Source organism: Drosophila virilis, chromosome 5, assembly GCF_030788295.1.
Source record: "Drosophila virilis strain 15010-1051.87 chromosome 5, Dvir_AGI_RSII-ME, whole genome shotgun sequence".
Taxonomy (NCBI): domain Eukaryota; kingdom Metazoa; phylum Arthropoda; class Insecta; order Diptera; family Drosophilidae; genus Drosophila; species Drosophila virilis.
The window spans coordinates 11,242,949-11,260,888 of NC_091547.1; the positions used below are offsets into that span (position 1 = coordinate 11,242,949).

The 17,940-nt window shown below is 36.5% G+C and overlaps 2 protein-coding genes and 1 long non-coding RNA gene across 4 annotated transcripts in view; 2 read left to right on the forward strand and 1 right to left on the reverse strand.

Moving 5' to 3' along the window:
* LOC138911321 (uncharacterized) overlaps positions 1-17,940 on the reverse strand; it is a 34,481-nt gene that overhangs the window by 16,257 nt on the left and 284 nt on the right. The gene's annotated exons all lie outside the window — the stretch shown is intronic.
* On the forward strand, positions 125-2,278 carry RagC-D (Ras-related GTP binding C/D). The gene is made up of 5 exons (XM_002050372.4): positions 125-305; positions 588-1,058; positions 1,121-1,339; positions 1,401-1,543; positions 1,604-2,278. The coding sequence occupies exons 1-5, from the start codon at positions 303-305 to the stop codon at positions 1,935-1,937; spliced, it is 1,170 nt and encodes a 389-aa protein (XP_002050408.1). The 5' UTR covers positions 125-302; the 3' UTR covers positions 1,938-2,278.
* kermit (PDZ domain-containing protein GIPC-like protein kermit) lies at positions 2,914-14,736 on the forward strand. Of its 2 annotated transcripts, none has more exons than XM_032435673.2 (2): positions 2,914-3,052; positions 13,404-14,736. In XM_032435673.2, the coding sequence occupies exon 2, from the start codon at positions 13,541-13,543 to the stop codon at positions 14,570-14,572; it is 1,032 nt and encodes a 343-aa protein (XP_032291564.1). In that variant the 5' UTR covers positions 2,914-3,052; positions 13,404-13,540; the 3' UTR covers positions 14,573-14,736. The 2 variants fall into 2 exon arrangements, with proteins under 2 accessions (XP_032291564.1, XP_002050407.1); XM_002050371.4 differs by lacking the exon at positions 2,914-3,052 and adding an exon at positions 12,316-12,457.

A 17,940-nucleotide genomic window follows, 5' to 3' on the forward strand; every position in this document is an offset into this window, starting at 1 on the left:
AGCTATTCCATTGCGCACAAAATAACAATAAAAACATCCTAAAATATACCATGTCAGTATTTTAGTTTCAACCAATTGCGCAGCAGGTGTGCACACACTTGACAAAACTGTTGGTCAGCTGTTTTGCAGCTGTTGTGTACACACCTTGTCACCGATAAGAAACAGTTTTTGTGTTGTGTGCTATTATTTTTAAATAAACATAATTGTTTATATTTAATTTTATAATATTTAAAAAGCGAGCGCTGAGCTAACTGCATGTTAAATACATCAGCTGTGCACGAGCAACTCACGCTTACGTCACCATGGTAAATAAACAAAGAAGCCCTAAAAATTGGAGCTGGGCGGCACAATGATGTGATCCGAAACTAATAGCTAGCTGTAAATTTAAATTGATGCGGAAAACTTGTTGCTTAAACGTTTGCAAGATAAATTGGGACAGAAACTTGCAAATGAGTCAGTTTGTGCATTGCTTTCAACAGAGTGCGCACCACAATATTATCGCTCTCGGCTCTACTCGGTTATCTTAAATTCTTTATATGGTCAGCAAAATATTTAATGCAATTTTTTCCTTGCATCGCATTTTATAGAGCTACGAACATGAAGACTACCCAGAGGACCCATTCCCAAAAGATTTTGGCTATTGTGCCTATGATCAGGATGGCCTGGACCTGGAACCGAACGCGACCAGCAACAGCGAGACCAAACCTCGGATATTGCTGATGGGTTTGCGGCGCTCCGGCAAGAGCTCCATACAGAAGGTCGTCTTCCACAAGATGTCGCCCAATGAGACGCTCTTTCTTGAGTCGACAAGCAAAATTGTTAAGGATGACATCAATAATTCCAGCTTTGTACAGTTTCAAATATGGGATTTTCCGGGTCAAATCGATTTCATAGAGCCCACCTTCGATTCGGATATGATATTTGGCGGCTGTGGTGCGCTTGTTTTTGTGATTGATGCAAAGGATGACTATATCGAAGCGCTGACCAAGTTCAAGAACACGGTCATAAAAGCGTACAAAGTAAATCCACGCATCAAATTCGAGGTTTTCATACATAAGGTAATTAGATAGCAGCCTGTTATCAATTGTCGTTTTTTATGCAGCTGTTGGCTTTCCCATAGGTTGATGGCATCAGCGATGATTCCAAAATGGAATCACAACGTGATATACATCAACGCTCATCGGATGACCTCAGCGAGGCGGGCCTCGATCAAATCCATCTAAGTTTTCATTTAACTTCGATATACGATCATTCGATATTCGAGGCATTCTCGAAGGTTGTACAGAAGCTGATACCACAGCTGCCTACGCTGGAGAATTTACTAAACATTTTCATACCAGTAAGTGGATACTTCATAATATAACCAAAATAAATACATTAATGACTGCAATGCTCTACAGAACTCTGGCATAGAGAAGGCGTTTCTCTTTGATGTTGTGTCCAAAATCTATATAGCGACGGACTCATCTCCAGTTGATATGCAAGCCTACGAATTATGCTGTGACATGATCGATATGGTCATTGATCTGTCCAGCATCTATAGGTAAATATTGGTAAAGCCAAAATAGGCACACCCTCTAAATGTTCTTTATCTTGCCCTCAGCTCTGAAGAAACTGCCTTTGACAGTGGCAGTTCTAGTCTCATTAAACTAAATAACAATACGATACTCTATATGCGGGAGGTGAACAAGTTTTTAGCCCTGGTCTGCATACTGCGTGAGGAAAATTTCAATCGGCAGGGCGTCATAGACTACAACTTTATTTGCTTTCGCGATGCCATTAGCGAGGTATTTGAGCTGCGTCTCAAGCGTCAGAAACAGCTTGAAAACGCCGACCAGGATGATGATGAGTTGGCTGATGATCAGGGAATAACAATTGGCCGTTCGAGCCATGAGAATGATACGGCAGTTGTGTCCAGAGCGCCAAAAATTACATGAACATAATTACGGTGACCTTAAGTTCTGTGTGTTTAACTATTGGTTAACTTCCCCCTTATAATTACACGTGAACACACAGACAACAATGCTGATAAAATCACTAATTTGTCTTTAATAATTCTTTTTTTATCCATTTTTTTTATGTTTACTTTCTTTTATATATCTATCTTTGTTCTATATTGTTAATTCATATGTGTAGCCGCTTTGCTGCTCCTTACAACGCCAGAAACAAAATGCCCAGCGTTATAAATAACTACAACTGATAATATGTATATTTTTAAATAAAATTTAAATTGAAACTTTGATAATTTCTTTTCAGTCATATTAGCTATACAAATTATTGACTTGCGCGGAATCAAATTCAAAAAAATGCTTTACGATATTTTAACCGATCATATTTAATCGATAGTTTTTGCCACTTTCAAACACTTGTCAGCAAGTGTCGCAAATTTATGGACAATGCCAATAATGCCATCGTAAGCAAGTTTTAATATACTATATTAATTATAACTAACCAACAGATGGCAGAAAATAAACAATTATTGGCAAACATGAAATAAATCTCAATATGGCTATATCGATACATTCAGTATAAGAAAATCGTAAATGTGAATCGATGGTAGAAATCGGTGCAGCGATGTTTTCTTATATCACTTACATCTCTAGAACAAATACAACAGACGGGTCGACGGCGACACTTTACATGTGTATGCGTGCTGGTCATACAGTTGTGAAAAATGAGCTGCTAAGAGCAGTAGAATTAATAGTTAATGCGCCAGTAGCCGAAATTGCTGATTTCTTCTAAACATAAATCGTGCTAATTTAATTAAAAGTTGTTGCTCTGTTTGTGTGTATGTCTGTGAAGACGATCGACGGTGTGGTGAAGTTAAAAATAAAAACCAGTTAAGTCCGTGTCGGGTGAAAGAAAGAAATTTTATATTTGCGCTGACTGTGTGTGTGTGTGTGTGTGGAAAAGCAACAACAACAACAACAACAACAGCAGCAGCAATAACAACAATAACCTGGTCTCGTATGTCCGCTTTCCTTGCTTGTTACGGTGCTTTTCTATGCCCAAAGTGCAGGCAAGTGCAGCCTGGAATCAGCACCGACGACAGGTGCGTACAATATTTTCTACTTTCTGTCTTTCTGTTAGATATATTGATTGTTCAAATGCCGCATATACAGCATCCCATGACAATAGAATTAATTCATTCAACCAAAATTTTCAACATATATATGTATATAAAAAAAAAGTGAAAGGTGGTGGCGCATCTTCAGTCTTTTGTCTGTCCCATAGAAATAACAAAATACAAATAAAAAGCACTATTTAATTGTAAACTACTAACATTTGTTATTACTAAAAAAAAATGCTAAAACTTTTATTGTTGATAAAAACACGAAGAAAAAAACAACAACAAAATAGTACAGAATCATGGTTGGGCGTGCGAAAGAGATGCAAGAGGGTGACTTTCTTGACAACAAAAACAACAAATTGGCAATCGATAAATAAAAATAGTTTCAGTTTTGTCGATTTATTGCAGTTGTGCAGCTGCGCGGAACAGTGTATACATAATGCACCAAAAGCAGATAAATAATTAACCGCAAATGTTCTCGAGTGTTGTCACCCACACCAAATGCTTATGTCATAAGCGGAAACCTTTTCACACCTATACAAAAATGTATATATGTTGTATGTATATAAATCCAAGTTTTTGTGCATGTATTGTATCTATGGATTTCTCGTACCAACCCCCAAAAATTAAAAGCACCATAGCAACATATGTTGCACAGTTGTGTCTATGACCTTAGACATGTTTTTTTCTTTGCCCATTTCCTACCTTAAACGTTCTCAGACACGCGATTTTTAACATAGCAAACTTTGAGGTTATGTCTGTTTTTTGCCGGGTGGTTTTTCAGGGGTTGCATCGTTTATTGATTGATATGAACAAGTCACATTTTAAGATAACCAAATGCAATATTATAACTACTTGCATTAAGAATGTTTAATATATCTTGAAATATTTCATTAAACATAAATTGCGTTTTTCAAACAGAAGGGGTTGACCCTTAAACCTGACCAAAAAGCGTAAAGTGTGTTAATGTTTTTTAATTTGTGTTGCCAACACATGTGCCACACAAATTTCGTTTTCTTTGCTCCAACAAATTCTCAACTTCAAGAGGGCGTGCCCCAAAGGCAATGAGCACTTGACGCAGGTGGCCCAAAGAAATCTTACAAAAAAAAAAAAAAAAACCAAAATCATTTGTAGGCAAATTAAATTGCCAACAAACCGTGAAGTTGGTTAGTGGGTTTTGTTGTTTTGGGCAAAAGAAATGGGTTTCAGTTGCATATACTTTATTTTTTTTTAACTTGCTTCTCTTTTTTCTCTCATTCTCATGCTCCGTCTTCTGTTATCTGTGTTGAGCAAAAATTTGCCGTTATATGTAGTTAGCAGCAGGGGCGCTCTGTAAATTATTTTTTATCGATTGCTTTCACACTTCCGCACCAAACAATCCAATCAGACAGACACAATTGCGTTTTTCGCTACACTTTTTCTCTCATTCTCGTGTCTGTCAGCCATCCTCCGTTTGCTGGCAATAGTTTTTTGTTGCTGTTCTTGTTGGCTGCCCCGCTGCTTAAAGCGGAAGCGACGTCATTTATGTAAATTGTTTGCGTGACATTACCATAGAGAGTCCATATTATGAACCGGTACGCACGCCCCTAGGCATTAAATGCAACACAATTGTTACCATCAGAGCCAAAGAGGTAGCCCCTTTCTCTCCCTCCTGGCGGCTGCGCTTTGTAAGCTTCTATGATAGACACGAGTAGGCAATTTGCCATAAAAAAAAAACAGTAAAATTTAAATTTGCATATAGCACGATGTTAACCTTATGTGAATTCACAGAAATGGCAGCTTATATTTATATACGATGTTAAGCGCCTGTTAATGTTACGCCACTGTAAGCAAACCAGAAGCACATATTCGCGTATAAACTCGTAGATTTGACAGCTGTAACATTTGCTTGTTTGTCAAATAACTGTTAATGCATCTCACTGTTAAGATTATTCAGATGCAAGTTCTGTTAAGCAGATGCAAAGCTAACAGCTTGATGTAAAACTTGGGGTGCTATGTTATGGGTTTTAATAATCGTACCCATATTTTTAATAAATATTATAAGCAATGATATTGCCCAAGTCATTTTGTTAAAGCTCGTTATTGTTGCCAGGTACTTCAAATACTAAATCTATTTGTGTAAGTCAGTTTATGTGTATTCCCACATTTTTGTGTGTCAGCAACTGATGAAACTGCGTTTGGCCTTTAACGACCTATACAAAAATTTCATAGTCTTTCATCTTGCGCTCATTACCATAGATTCAAATTGGTTTGTAGCTTATTTTGTGAGCTCGTTGAATTTGTTGTTTGCTTAAATTACCTGCCCCGTGCGCAAAGTTCAGCGAGGTGAAACGGTTAAATGTTTTCAAAACTGCCCCAGGTCTTCTCTCTATATATCTATGTACATATATACAGACATATATGTTGATATGTGTGTGCTCCACATTATAGGGCACCAGCTCTGCCTATACAGGGTGCTTTGGTTGCAGCACTGAATGCCGGTTCATTGCACTTGGCTGATGATAAACTACAAATTAAGCATGCGCATTTGTCAGTCACGTTGTTGCTGCTGTTTTTATTTGCTGTCAGCGAATTATGAATAATGCGGCTCAATATACAAAAATATATGAAAAAAAAACGTGATGTGAAATAAGCGAAAAACGAATAAATATAAATAAAAAAAATACGTGTACAATTTACCGGAGCAACGCACCATAATATCCAAAAGAAACATATAGACACGCGTATATAGCGCTCATTTTTGCAGTCTAGCCCAAAAACAAACATTTGGAAAACTGATTCATACGTTCAAAAATTAAAAAAAAAATATTAATTACACACAAACAAATGCGTTTATGTGTGTGTGTGTGTGTGTGTGTGTGTGAATGACCGATGCGTATTCATATAGTATGTTGCCGCTATTAAAAAATAACAAATAAGTTTGCGCTCGAGCATAGTACTCGACTGAAGAGATGCCCTGTATTCAGGATTTTAATACAGAAGACGCTTTAAACAATTAAACTGTGTTGTTGTGAATGTTCCTTTGCACTTCCTTATGTTACCAAAATGTCAGCCAGATCAGCTACATATTTGACCAAAAACTAGTGATAAGAGCGAGTGGGGGGCCAAAGCTGATAACTTTCCTCCATAACAATTAACATTGAGTTAACATTATGTTAACAAGAAAAGATGGCGCATTACACTAACACTGCAATGTTAAGAATCCCTATATAGTAGTAGATTTCTTGGAACTATCACAAATCGTTATAAGAATGCTATTAAAATCTGCATTTTTATTAAATTAGGGGATATAATGCGAACATCTAAATTTCAATTTAAGCCCTCAAGCTCAAATTTGACTCTATATGAGCTAATGAGGAGTATAAATATTTACAAATATGATCTATATATTTGTTCAGTACTTCCCTTTTCACAAACTATTTCATGCTGCATTCATATACAATATACATATTTGTGTATGTGTGTGTGTGTGTGTGTGTGGCGACCCAGTAAGCAGATCAATTTTCTGCTTGCCTGAAAGCAATTTCAGCGAAAAATCACTGGGAATTAATTTTCACCGTTACCGGTTCCATACGGTCCGTCCAAATATTGACCTAGTCAACGACGAAATATGAATCACATTGGCGATGACATCGAATGTTGTTCGTTGAAAGTTCAGCTGATCGGGTAGATTAACGGAACGTTTGCACAAAGCTCGCGCGGGCAAAGCTTTGCTGCGAAGCTTTCGAAGAGCGCAAGTTAAGAGAAACTCAATAAATCCGTCTCTTTCTCATGTTGTTGCTTTTTTGGCATTGGTTAGTTTTTGTATAAATAAAAAACTATTGACAAGAAATACTTAACCTTATGGCTTATGAAGGCTTTCAATTGTAAGCCCGAAAGTTGAGTTTAAGATACTTTATATATATATATATATATATATAAAAATCATCAAAGCGGAGTGCATTAACAATTAAACAAGCCCAACAATATTAACAACAAAATGCAATTAGATGCAATCAGTTTACAGTTTACATTGTATAAAGTGGGCGTGCTAAATGTCACGCCCACTTGTCGACGTCTCAGCCAGTTAAGCGCGCATCAAGAAATTCTTATTGTATAAACAATAACATTAAAAAAAAACTAAATAAAAATAAAATAAATATATAAATATATGCAAAGACAAGTTGCTTACGTGCTGTTTTTGTCGTCATCAGCCGAGGTTTGTTTTTAATATGCAATTTACATACACTGAAATATATTGTAACAAATGACTGGCATTATGCAATAATTCATCACATATTATATTACAGTGAAGACTCACTTGAACGGACTGCAAGGTTTAAAGGCTTATAAAACATAACAGAAATATACGAATCAATTAAACATTAAATTTATTTTATTTATTACGTGAAATGTTCGCACTGTAAAAAGAAATCGTGATATCTTCGCCGAAGATTTAATACCCTTTCGCCCTATTGCTATGATGTAGTGGTCCGATGTTGATGAAATTTTTGCACATATATGTAGAGTAGGAAATCCTATAAATGCTTTGCTCGCAGTTTTCCATACAAGAAGCTACTTTGCGACCGATTGTTGCCCTGGCAGTCATATGATATAGTCATCCGATCTGGTTCAGACATATGTATATATTGCCTGTGACAGAAAGACGGAGCTAGGCAAAGTTTCAAGACGAGAGCCTAAAAAACTGAGAGTCTAGAAATGGTCAGACAAGTAGACGGACATGCCTATATGAACTCGGCTGTTGTTGCAAATCTAGAATATATATAGGGGACGTCTCCCCTTTTTCTCATAAGAAAATCCCCTAGTAGAGTATTCACTGTGCACACAAATATGTATATGTAGTACCGATAGAGCTCACCCCCTTTTTCCCAGAACTCAAAGCACATAATATGTTATTTAGTAAACACCTTAGGTATTCATGATAAATCTGATTTGATGATAATGTGTTCTGTACGTAACGCAATATGTGTCGATTGAATAACCTTGATATGTTATTCTGTTGTCCCCAAAGGGGGGCCTCTATGTTTTTGTTGTTGGCATTTGACGAAATTCAAGAATAAAAAAAACAAATCCCGCACTATTTTCTATAATATATTCAATATACACATGCGCATAGTTCGGCGATAACACACAAGCGAATTTCTCTATAGTCTTGCTCTTTTTCCGTATATATACATATATATATATAAATAATATGTTTTTAGTTCTTATAGTTTTGTGATTGTATTTAGGCTCTTGAGAAATAAACAAACTAACGCATTTCGGCGAGTGCAAAATGATTAAAGAAAATAAAAACGTTTAGAAAACTGAATGAAAATGCGCGACTTCCGATAATATATACTATAGAGCATTACGTATTTTATACCCTATGCCATCTCAGATGGCGTAAGCAACTATTCAACTGTTTAATTAATTAATTAAATGCTGAAGCCAAATAAAACAATGTCGTAAACGGATTGCAATAGGAAACGTTACGTACCAATTTTTAGCAATCGATTTGTATTTTGTCGGGAATATATTGGTAATCCTTTATTTTCGAAATTTATGACTCATAATATTTTTGCTAACGTCTGCCAACATTTTCTTTGAACTCTGCGGAAATTCATGAATGGGGCGCATTAGGCACAGACAATTGGACACGGTACATTAAAATTCTGAAAATGTGACATTTTCTAAACAAATTTTGTGCAACAATTAAAAATAAGAAAACATCATTTAATTAATTAACTATTGTTATTCCACTCACAAATTCTTCAGTTCAGTTAAAGCGTGGGGCCAAAAACACTATTGCTTTAATATTCGTTTTGTAAAACTATTTTTTCAAGTGTAATAAACCAGGTTTTGTTTCGAAATTGGTTCGAAATTAGTTTGGATTTAATTTATCGTTGAGTTTCAACAGTTCTCTTCTTAGCTTAGTTTAGTTTTTGCCGTTTCTGTGGAAAATCTTAAAAGAAGTGTACTTTCCAACACTAATTTTGCAAGTCTACAGTTAAATACTCAGTGCTGGAAAGCACTAAATGCGTATGTTTTCCAGCACTGTCCAACATTTAGTTTTGGAGATCACTAAAGAAGTGTATTTTCCAACACTGTCTTTTCAAAGTTACAATTTAACTCTCACAAAACAACTGTTTTTTCCAACACTATCTTTGCAAGTCTACGATTAAATACGAGGGTTTGGGTTGTCCTGTCAGTGCTTTTTGTTCTAACCAAACATCTTTACTCGCACCTTTGTAAATACCCCTCAATATTTTGAATTATTGAATACCTAAATTGCATGCCGTAATCTGACTAATGTTGTTTGAAACTGTATGTAAATAGAGCTTCTTAAAAACTAAAAAATATATAATAACTGCCTTTTTGGGTTGTTTAAGAGTATTGTTTCAGCTTATCTGTGTAGGGTATGGTGCAGCCCGAATTAGTCATCGTAAAGCTAATGCACATGAAAATTTATTACAAACCTAAAACACATTGTTAACTGAAATTCGATTTGTTGTTGTTGTTGTTCTTGTTGTTGGTTTCACTGTAGTTGAGGAAAGCCCACGCGCAATTTGAGTTGTTTACGTTGTGTGTTGTTGACGCCAGCTACAGATACAGATACATAAAAAGCTACAGATACATTCTAAGCACCTTGTAAATGTATGTGTATGTGTATATTTAATTATATGCATGTGTGTTTGTGCTTAGCAGACAGCTTCTTTGCCCACATTTCTGCGAGTCGGGCCCACAAATTACAGCCAATAGGCGGCGCGTAAACAAACAACAATAACAATAAATATATACACACACACACACATATATATATATAAATATATATATATAAAGATATGTATGTATCTTATAGAACCGGCTGCGTTGCGTATGCGGAAATGTTGTTGCCCTGTTGTTGTTTTGGTGTTTTGTTATTTTGTTGTTTACGCCGCGAATGCATTGGCAATTACAGTTGATATTAGCCCAGATAAACTTGGATGCACGTGTCTACAATCTGACGAATGCATATTGTTATTTGGAAACGTCGTTAGAGCGCCAGTTGAGAAACCATCTAATGCCTCTTATGCAAGAAAAAAGATAGATAGAACAGCCAGCCGAACACTTAATACCCTTTACATTTGACTCGAGTAATATAATATCAAATGTTTACGCCTACAAAGGTTTTTCAAATGCCCGAATACTTTCCATTCTCTAAGCAGACTGACTGATTGATTGTCTGACTGACTGATTGTCTGACTGACTGATTGATGACACAAGCAAAGCACATACCTGATTCTAGAATGGAGAGCTAAATTACATCTTAGGATGATTATTTTAAAAATTCAATTTGAAGAAATGAATTGAAATCATGCCAAAAATAAGATTTATAGCTTCAATAAATTTGTGCACGAAGGCCCTCTATTATAATTTCGGAACAATTCAAATATCTTGAAAATTAAAATTTCTGGCAAAAACTAATATTGGGAAATTTATATATACTATAACTTTTAACTTGCTTCATTAAATTGCCTTAAATCCGTTTTGATTTCTATGAATTATAATTAATAATAGATAATAAATAATAATGCATAACGAATACAGCTAATGTGCATTAATTGATAGGGTATATTATTATTAGAGTATGAAATAGTTAAATGAAATTTAGAGTTCCTTCAACCGAATTGTTTGTTTATTCGCACATAAAGCCGGGTACATTGGCAAATGAAATCCCAATGCGTAGTATGTTCGTAATAGTTGTTGTTTTATTTTATTTTTTTTTTTTGTTTTTGCTTTGTATTTGTTTGTTAGTGTAAAAGGTACGGATATCGCTGCACGCGCTCAATGCTTAACTAATTCGACCTTGATGTGTGTTGTATTTTTCATTCGCCGGGTTATCTATTATGCTCGGCTAGAAATAGCCGGTTGTGCGATGAAAAACAAAGCTATAGAATGGCTCTATACTCGATTTATATATATATACATATATATATATATATATATGTGTGTGTACCACAATAATCGGATGTAGAGCTTGTTGTGCTACCCACAGATACAAATATATATATATATGGGTATATGTACATTTCTCGCGCATGCCTGATTAAAGGGGCTCGTCTCGAGTTGCCTCTCAGGTTAGCTCTCGTGTTATTCAATTTAAATGCCATAAAAAAGCGCTTTGCCAGCTCGCAATTTGTTGAAGCTGTGTAAAGCTCAGGAGTTTGTCAAACATAACGAAAAGATTTCAATCTTCTTATTTATTTAGCGGATGTTTCAGATACCGTAAAAAATGCAAATTGTTCTTAATTATTCCAGCTAAACCAAATAAAATAAATAAAGTCGGACGATCAAGGTAAAGCAAAGTTGAAAGCGAACGTGAATTTGCAAAAGCAGAAATCCAAGCAAAATAAGCAAGGAAAACAAGAATTGTCGAAACTAGAGAGCTCTGCCTATAGATACACTGCTCAAATTACAAAGGGAAGAGCTTTATATATTAGGCAGGGAGAAAGAGAGGGAGGAAGACAGATAGAGACAGGGCGACAGATAGTGAGAAGGGGACAGTTAGACAGAGAGAGAGGGGGAGAGAGAGAGATAGAGAGAGAAGACAGTCGGACAAAGATAGATAGAGATTGAGAGAAGGAGGGAAGATCTTTATATATTAGGCAAAGAAAGGAAGAAACGGAGAGATAGAGAGATGGAGACTGTCACAGAGAGAGATCTTTATATATTAGACAGAGAAAGGAAGAGAGACGGAGAGATAGAGATAGAGAGATGGAGACTGTCAGAGAGAGAGAAAAGAGAGAAATATTAATAGAACATTTCCCAAGCTGATTATCATTTTCGGAAAACCCATTTTCTTAAAATGAAAGCATTAAAATTCCAAAATCTTCAGATATTGACAAAATTTGGATAACAGAAAGATTAGGCAAGATCAGAATACTTTTCAAAATTTGAAATTTTGATTATTAAACCCCGATGACCCAACTAATGCCTAACTTAGGTTAAGTTCCATAATTTGTGACAACATCAAATAATAATGCTCATTATATCATATAATATAGAATAAATGTAAAACAATTTCAATTAAAACGCAAAGTTGAGGTAAGGTGGCAACGCCAAAGAACACAACCTCTCAAACGAACCACGCAAACTTGTCATTCAACTGGCAGAGTTGCCACGTTTCGCACATCAAGATAAGCTCGGATGGTTTATCTGGTCAAATTTGGCATTAGTTCGATCCAATTAACTTGACGTCTGTTATACTGAGTCGGACTTTGTTAAATCTTTCATGTATTGTTTGGATTTGATGTTTGATTTCGATGTTTAAATTTGTTTTGCTTTAGTTTTTCAAAATTTTCTGCGTGTTATAACCATTCAGTTTCCAAGTGTAAGACATTTCGGAGAGCAGCGAATCGAGGAATCGTACGTACGGCAGATATCAGAAAAACCCCAAAACAAATATTCCCCCTTGTAGTGAGTCCGTTAAATGTGGTTTGCCTCACATTTCGGCGATCTGGTCACATCTGACAAATGCTGTCTAGTCTCAGTAAACGAAGAAAACGCGGTTCGGTTCGCAATCTTTACCCCTATGGCTAATCAGACGTTATCTCACTTCCTCTCCCGCTCTCTCTCGCTCTCTCTTTTGCTCTCTCGCTGAGCGCTTTTATCACGCGATTGTCACACATTGAAATCTTATCTAGCGGCAACTTTTGCCAGTTTTACAAAAAAAAAAACAAAACTTCATATATATTTCTTCAATTCCGTTGTGTATTTTTGCGTCGCGGCATGCGATTTTCCCAATTTTCGCATTTTCAACTGTGCTGCGGCAACTAAAGTCCAGTTTATTTAGTCGCAAACCTGGGTAAGAGTCGGTTAAATTTAACAAGAAGCCTGAGAGAAATAACTTGAACTTCCCTAACCTCACTTCTCAACGTACACACACGGCGCATCTTTGTTTATTCAATTATAATTAACACATCGATAATTAGTTTGCACAATATAAGTATATCAATTAGTACACAATCAATATACTCCTTTGTTGTATCTGATCCATTTAATTAACTTGTGTAATTCGCCAGTCGAACTTCGGTTCAAACTGGAAAAATAACGAACCATTGACTCATGTTCTTTCTTTCTGTGTCCGATTCGTGTGGCAATAAATTGTGCAGAGATTAGATAAATATTTATAAATGTTTTATGGTTTTTCGGTGTTACACTTGTACATACACACACACACACACACACACACACACACACACACATGCATACTCACATTTTATACACATTTTGGAAACGGAACTAATAAATAGCTTAACTTTATAACGAACTATTCAAAAAAGAGCTCCACAAATTTCTTCTACGCACACAGATAAAAATATACTATATATATATATATATATACAAATATATATATATATGAGAATAAAGCGAACAAAGGACCTGCGATAAAAAGTTTATATATTTATATATAGAGGAAAATAGAAGAATAGCCCTCCAATTGCAAATATGCCGCTCTTTGCCCGTAAATCCTCGAAGAACTCATCCGATCACAGCGACATCAGTCAGGATAGCAAAGGACGCACGTCCTTGAACTCATCTATGTTGCAAAACAATAATAGCAATCATCAGAACAATAATAATGATCTGGACAAGAAGCCCCCGCTGATCTTCCACTGCCAACTGGCGCATGGCAGTCCGACGGGTCTGATCACGGGCTTTGCTAGCGTACGTGAGCTGTATAAGAAAATTGCCGAATGCTTTGATATATCCGAGGATGATATTTTATTCTGTACCCTTAACTCGCACAAGGTGGACATGACGCGTCTGCTGGGCGGCCAGATTGGGCTAGATGATTTTATATTTGCCCATCGCAAGGGTCGCGCCAAGGAGATTGAGATTGTCAAGACGCAAGATGCTCTGGGTCTGACCATAACCGATAATGGTGCGGGTTATGCATTCATTAAACGCATCAAGGAGGACTCCATTATCGATCGCATCGAGCATATTTCCGTGGGGGATCACATCGAGAAGCTGAATGGTCTCAATATGGTGGGCAAGCGGCATTACGAGGTGGCACGCATGCTGAAGGACATTGCGACGGGTGAGACGTTCACGCTGCGCCTGATCGAGCCGGTGCGCAGCGGCTTCCAGGGCATCGGACCGCGCAGCCAATCCCGTGCATCCGCATCGGCATCCGGCGGCGCCGGCATTGCCGGACGCAATTATGGCAGCGGCAAGGAGACGCTGCGCTTTAAGGCCAATGGCAATGCACAGATCGAGCCCAAATTCGATGAGGCAACCACTGCGGGCGTCGAGGCGATTAACAATCTCCTGGAATCGTTTATGGGCATCAACGATACGGAACTGGCGTCACAGATCTGGGAACTGGGTGACAAGAAGTCCAATTCGATGGACTTTGCTGAGGCCATTGATAGCTCAGATCTGGAATCGTTCGGTTTCACCGATGACTTCATTATCGAACTCTGGGGTGCTATAACGGATGCGCGTCGCAAAAGCAAATCGAAACAAGGATCTTAGGCGATCATCGACAACAACAACAACAACAACAACAACAACAACAACAATGATTGCATTTTCGTTAGAATTCTTAAACAAGTAATAAAAACGCTTAACTAATGCAAAAAAAATTAAAAAATATTTAAAAAAAAAAAAACAAAAAAAAAGTAAATCATATTTCATCAGCTATTTTATTATTATTTTATTTAGTTATTTATATTTATATATATATTACATACACATGTATTTATCTGTATGCCTGCATTTGCCAATTATCTTGTATTTGTTATATTTATCTATTATTTATGCGCATACAAATTGACAACAAAACGTAGCCAAGTAGACAAACAAACAAAAAAATATTACAAAGAAACTATATATTATATTATATTATTTTGGTACAATTTGTTCAATGTACATAATTATGCATTTTGATTTAGTTATTATTTACTATATAAAGATTTATAAATAAACTTAAATTATTTGAAATTGAATTTGAAGAATTGCGCATGTTATTTTACATTTGTGAGTTTTGTTTTGTATAATTTTCGGTAAGTGCTCTTTAATTTTGAAATTTGCAAACGCATTTTCTCTCAGTGTAGCATTTATTATTTTGGCAACCGATAACAATTTGTCTACACATTTTGCAAAAGATTCCGCCGCACAAAACTGTGACAAATTTTTATTTTATTTTTGCCTATACTCCGAATTTTTATGTTTTTTGTTTTTTGCCGTTGAGATGGCCGTGAGCACGTGCGTTGAGACCCTACCGAATTTTCTTGATGTTTGCCATTCGTATAGAATAAATACATATGTACATATGTCAAGTACGTACATAAAGACATTTCCTGTCGCATAGCTCACAAGCTTTCTGAGTAGCCGATGTTTTGAGTGCAACATATACACACACACTCATATATGTATATGCAAGGCAATATGCAATTGTTTATTAACATAGAACAACAGCTGCTTAAGGCGACGCTGCGTACAGCTGATAAGCACAGTTATTAAAGTTGTTGTTGTTGTTGTTGCTGTTGTTGTTGTTGCTGTTGTTGTTGTTGCTGTTGTTGTTGTTGCTGTTGTTGTTGTTGCTGTTCGCGGCTTTGTATTTGAGCGCTTAAAAGTACAATTGAAGAGAGAGAGAGCGAGCGTGTGAGTGACAGCGCCTAAGAGAGAGAGAGAGAGCGCTGTAACAGCTGCTCAGCCACGGCCATAGCAACAAATTTCGTACAACACCAACAACAAACATGTCTTACAAGACATACTTTCTGGTTTAACAGGTTTATTTTTGATACAAACACATGGCAAAGCTTTTTTTTACTCTTAAGTCTCGCGCGCAACGTGCTCAGCGCTCTCCCACACTCACACATACAAAGGCAGTTGCCTAATTGAATTAGCTATGGGCGCACCGCTGCTCACTTGGGTAACTAAAAAGAGTCGATGCTGTCGCTCGAGCGCTCAGTTGTGCAAGCTCTGTCGACGAGGCAACACGCAAGGCGGAGCAGCTAAAAAGTTGAATACAAAGAAAAAGCAACGCTAACAAAAAGACTTGTCAAACATTTTATACTGAGTTACACACAAACTGTGCCAAATTTAAAAACAGTTTACTTTAAACAATTGCAAGTGCTGCTGCAGCAGAAATAGAGTGAGGCGCAATTTGTCTTGCTAGTTTTTCGTGAAAAATCCAAAAAGGAAAAATAAAAAAAAAAAAAAACCCCCAAGGAAAACCACAGCAGCAGCGAATAAATAGATTTTGAAAGAAGAAAAACTCAACGAAGGTAGAGCGGACACATAAAATTTCCATTATACTAGAAACGTGTGCAATTCAATGTGATTTTTCTTGGCACACAATTTGGTTCGACTTTGTTCCTGTGTGTTTGTGTTTGCATATTTCTTGCTTTTTGTTTTTAATAAGTGAGTGTGTTTGGACTTTCATCGTGACTCAACACAATTCACTAAGCAGCGTTGCGACTAATAAATAAACACAAACATTTAGAAATACACGTCAATTGGTTGTGCCGTTGTTGCGGTCTTAGCAGAAAAATTCGTTTTGCTCAATTTGTGCAAAATTTTATTTGCTTCGTTCGTTTGCAGTGTCTGTGTTGTTGTTGTTGTTGTTGTTGCTGTGCAGCTTCCACATGTGTGCGTTCAATTGTTACCCCTCCCGCTCACTCCTAGTGCTGCATCCGCAGCACTGAGCTTTTTGCCAAGTTTTGTGCGTTTTGTTTTGCTTGTGGCTTTTCGCGCGTTGCGTTGCGTTGCGTTTTGTTTGCAGGTGAAAGTAACAACGCCAACGACGCGTGTTAGGTGGCATGATGTCTGCCCAAACGGACTTTGCTTTTCATTGATGGTTAGACTTAACTAAAGCAAACATAGATCCAAAATTCGAACAAAAAAAATTGACACACACACACACACACACACGTGCAAATTTATCAATTGAGAATTGAGCCTTGTCTTATCAAAAACAAGCAGTACACCGCTAGGTACTAGACTAATATGGGCACAAAATAAATTTGACCATTTCCTTTGCGATAAGCGCAAACAATAAACATTTGATACTTTTGGCCATGATAAAATTTACCCAAAAACATTGTACATTGACCTTTAGGCTGGTAAATTTTAAGACATTCTACTAATTTAATGAATTCTACGATTTGCAAAACAGTTAAAACTTAATCACGCGATTTGTCTACGCGTACATATTGAATGCGCGCAAGACTTAATGAACTCGTAACAGGCCTGATAAACACAATATATTAATTTACAAATCTATATACATACACACATACTTATATGTATATATGTATGCTATTAAATGCCGCCTGTGAAATCGCGTGATGTTTTCCAGTGGCATGAGAAATGAGTAATGAGCATGCATACATACATATCTTTAAACATTTGTATGTATGTGTGTGCGTATTGACGATATTATTGTTATATTACCTACATATAAACGGTGGGAACACGCCACTAAAGCGGTTAACTATCACACTATCTTCTTTTTTCGATAACACTCGCCTACACACACACACACACACACACTGTAAGCTCTGTTGGCAAAGACATCAACAGTTACAGTTACAGTTACAGCGAATAAAAGGAAGGATAACTGTAAAACAAACAAACTACGCAATATTCAAAATACATATGAACATAGATATTTTTACTATGTATGTATGGTCCGCCAAAAACTATATACCCAACATATTCACCACCCAGTTTTATTCTACACATTAATTCGTTGTTTGCATTTGTTTTGCTTGCATTCGCATTCGCAATGCAATCACCTTGACTTTCTGCGTGGAAGAAGAAGCTAGCGAAATATTTACAGTTAGCAACAAGAATATGTAGCTGTGTTGATTCATGTTGCGCCAAAATTTGTTTTC

Bases quoted from the DNA above. Each gene is read 5' to 3' on its own strand.
- RagC-D (XM_002050372.4), top strand. The intron at 1,059-1,120 runs GTAATTAGATAG...GCTTTCCCATAG, and splicing joins TCGAGGTTTTCATACATAAG to GTTGATGGCATCAGCGATGA. The intron at 1,340-1,400 runs GTAAGTGGATAC...AATGCTCTACAG, and splicing joins TACTAAACATTTTCATACCA to AACTCTGGCATAGAGAAGGC.
- kermit (XM_032435673.2), top strand. From the start codon at position 13,541: ATGCCGCTCTTTGCCCGTAAATCCTCGAAGAACTCATCCGATCACAGC.